We start from the raw sequence: 3,690 nt of genomic DNA on the forward strand, positions 1-3,690 counted from the left end.
GCAGGGATGTTAGCCTGTAATTTTCTTGTGTCCTTGTATGATTTTGGTAGTAGGGTAATGCTGGCCTTGTAAAATGAGTTTGGAAGTGTTTCCTCCCCTTATATTTTGTGGGAGACTTTGAGAATGATTAGTATTAACTCTTCTTTAAATGTTTGGAGAATTCACCAGTGAAGCCTTCTGGTCCTAGACTTTTGTTGGGTTTTTGATTACTCATTCCTTCCTAGTAATCAATCTATTCAGATTTTCTGTTTTTTAAAAAATAAATTTATTTATTTAAATTAGTTTCAAGTATACATTACATTGGTTAGACATCTATAACGTTCATAAAACGATCCCCCCAATTGCTCCCTCCTTCCCCTGGCCCTCCACTTAGCCATCATATTAATGCTAACTGCATTCCCTTTGCCATGCTCCCCGTGCCCAACTATCACCACCAGCTACTAATTTGTACTTCTTAACCCTTCCCCCCCATCTCCTAACCCCCCCGTTTGTTCTTTTTGTTCCTTAGATACCGCATATAAGTGAAATCATACGGTATTTATCTTTCTCTGCCTGACTTATTTCACTCAGCATAATAACCTCTAGGTCCATCCATGTTGTTGCAAATGGTAGGATTTCTTTTTTTTTTTTTAATGGCTGAGTAATATTCGATTGTATATATGTATTGTATGTATGAACCATAATTTCTTGTCTGTTAATGGGCATTTGAGTTGCTTCCATATCTTGGCTATTGTAAATTGTACTGCCATGAATACTGGAATGCATAGATCTTTACGAATTATTGTTTTGGTTTTCTTTGGATAAATTCCCAGAAGTGCAATTGCTGGTTCATAAGGTATATCCATTTTTAATTTTTTGAGGAACTTCCATACTGTTTTCCATAGCAGCTGTATCAATTTGCAATCCCACCAACAATGTATGAGGGTTCCCTTTAATTCGCATCCTCGCCAACACTTGCTGTTTAGATTTTCTATTTCTTAATAATTCAATCTTAGTAGGTTGTATGTTTCTAAGAATTTATCCATTTCTTCTAGGTTGTCAAATTTGCTGACATATAATTGTTCATAGTAGTCTCTTATGAATCTTTGTATTTCTTTGGTTATCAGTTTTAATGTCTCCTCTCTCATTTCTGACTTTTAACTATTAAAATTTTCTCTGGCTACATAGTTGTCAGCTAGGATGATGAATTTTGGTAAACTTAAGACCAGTTATGGGACTTGGCCTGTAAAATAGTGATTTAAAAGAACAGTCCACTTGAGTAAAAAAATTTTCAGGAGATAGTCTTTTCAACTCCAAGTAAAGCACTGTAAGTTATTTATAGTTTCATGGTGGTTTTTTGAACCTTTCTGCCATCTTTATGTTTAGGTACCTTCCAAAGTGCCTATAATATTTTTTCATAATTATGCTTACTCATAATGCTATAAATTAGCAAAAATATTAAATCACTATTCTTTTGTTTATCATTCATACAAAACTCAGGGTACAATGAAGTAAAGTATTTTTATTAATAGCAACAGGGTTTTTTTGAAAATTAAGCTTTGATTTTAGAAAATATGTTAGAGGATAAAGGTCTAACAACACTTTAATTTTATTTGCCTTACCTGGTTATGGTTCTGTGGTTCTTTTACTGTCTCAATTTGTTATTTTATAAATTATGCAATAAAATATAAATTTTACTTTCCCTAGGTTTAGAGACCTTTAGCCAGTTAATTTATCAAGATTCTAATGGGGCTGTAAGTATGATTATCATATATTACTAACATTGCTGAATAGACATATTATTGTAAGAAAAATGTAAGCTTTTTAGATATTTATTTGCTACCTGAAGGTTTCTTCTCACCATGTATTTATCTTAGCTGGTAAATGTAAATTTCACACTTTTATCCAATACTTGCATACATAGATGTAGTCTTCACTGAACTCAGGTCAAGAGAAACTTCAAAAATAAATCAAAATTTCTTTTGTCTTATAGTTCAGCATCAATGAATCCAACATCAGTGATTCTCCAAGGTTTCCTCATAGAGGAATTTTAATTGATACAGCCAGACACTATCTGCCAGTTAAGAGTATTCTTCAAACTCTGGTAGGTAATTATTTTATTTTAATCTGTTGTCTGTTCTGAAGATGTATCCTTTTATGGCATTACTTTACATTGGTTACTTGTGTTATTATACAGGCTAGAATGGGGGATTCATTTTTCATGTGCTAATAACACACCATATTATAAGAGATAATTTTTACATTTACATTAATACCCTGAATTTTCTTCTCCAAGGCATTATTGTCATTTTTATGAAAAAAATGTTTAGTGTAAAAACTTCACATACTGTAGATATTAATAAAATAGGTAATAATCCCATAATTTCATTTACCAAAGATCAACATAAATTTTTATGTCCCCGTATCTCATTTTAGACTTAAAAAATGATCTTATACCATATACAAGAATAAACTCAAAATGGATTAAAGACTTAAATGTAAGACCTGAAACCGTTAAGCTTCTAGAAGAAAACACAGGCAGTAAACTATCTGACACTGCTCTTAATAATACTTTGTCTGATATATTTTTTTATTTCCTCGGGCAAGGGAAACAAAAGAAAAAATAAACAAATAAGACTACATCAAACTAAAAATTTTTGCACAGTGAAGGAAACCAACAAAATAAAAAGATAACCTACTGAATAGAAGATATTTGCCTATGATACAGCTGATAAGCGGTTAACATCCAAAGTTTATAAAGAACTCATACAAGTCAACAGCAAAAAAAAAAATCCAATTAAAAAATGTGCAGAGGACCTGATTAGATATTTCTCCAAAGAGGACATACAGATGGCCAACAGACATATGAAAAGATGCTCAATGTCACGATCATCAGAGAAATACAAATTAAAACCACAATTAGATATCACCTCACACTTGTTTATTGTTGGTGGGACTGCAAATTGGTACAGCCACTGTGGAACAGTTTGGAGGTTCCTCAAAAAATTAAAAATAGAACTGCCTTATGACCCAGCAACTGTACTTCTGGGTATCTATCCAAAGAAAACCAAAACACTAACTTGAAAATAATATATGCACCCCTATGTTCTCTGCAGTGCTATTTACAATAGCCAAGATATGAAAGCAGCCTAAGTGCCCATCAATAGATGACTGGATAAAGAAGCGGAGCATATATACAATGGAATACTACTTAGCCATACCAAAAAATGAAGTCTTACCATTTGCAACAATGGACCTAGAGGATATTATGCTAAGTGAAATAAGTCAGACAGAGAAAGACAAATACCATATGATTTCACTTATATGTGGAATCTAAGGAACAGAATAAATGAACAAACAACAAAAACAGACTCATAGATACAGAGAACAAACTGGTGATTGCCAGATGGGAGCGGGGTTGGGTGGCTGGGTGAAAAAGGTAAAAGGATTAAGAAGTATAAATTAGTAGTTACAAAACAGTCACAGGGATGTGGAGTACATACAGCATAGGGAATATAATCAATAATACTGTAGTAACTATGTATAGTGCCAGGTGGGGACTAAGACTAATTGGGGGAATCACTTTGTAAATTATATAAGTGTCTAACCATTGTGCTATACACCTGAAACTAATATAAAATAAAATTTAAAACAATATTAAAACATTATTGACCACATAGGACCTGAATTCCTTAAAAAGGGAAAGATTTG

General features: G+C 32.6%; 2 protein-coding genes across 4 annotated transcripts in view; one reads left to right on the plus strand and one right to left on the minus strand.

Moving 5' to 3' along the window:
- The window catches only part of GFM2 (G elongation factor mitochondrial 2), a 69,369-nt gene that overhangs the window by 11,113 nt on the left and 54,566 nt on the right, over positions 1-3,690 (minus strand). The window contains exon 22 of one of the 2 annotated variants that reach the window (XM_025047835.1): positions 22-252. The exons of the other annotated variant lie outside the window; for it this stretch is intronic. The gene's annotated coding sequence lies outside the window, so the exon portion shown is untranslated. Of the gene's footprint in view, positions 1-21; positions 253-3,690 lie in introns of those variants that run through there. 2 annotated transcript variants of the gene reach the window in all.
- Positions 1-3,690, plus strand: part of HEXB (hexosaminidase subunit beta) — a 24,592-nt gene that overhangs the window by 10,533 nt on the left and 10,369 nt on the right. The window contains exons 4-5 of one of the 2 annotated variants that reach the window (XM_006913142.2): positions 1,687-1,733; positions 1,973-2,083. In XM_006913142.2, the coding sequence (XP_006913204.1) occupies positions 1,687-1,733; positions 1,973-2,083 (158 nt within the window). The remainder of the gene's footprint in view (positions 1-1,686; positions 1,734-1,972; positions 2,084-3,690) is intronic. The other variant, XM_015590405.2, reaches the window with a different exon arrangement.

The sequence above is a fragment of the Pteropus alecto genome, unplaced genomic scaffold, assembly GCF_000325575.1.
Source record: "Pteropus alecto unplaced genomic scaffold, ASM32557v1 scaffold20, whole genome shotgun sequence".
NCBI lineage: Eukaryota > Metazoa > Chordata > Mammalia > Chiroptera > Pteropodidae > Pteropus > Pteropus alecto.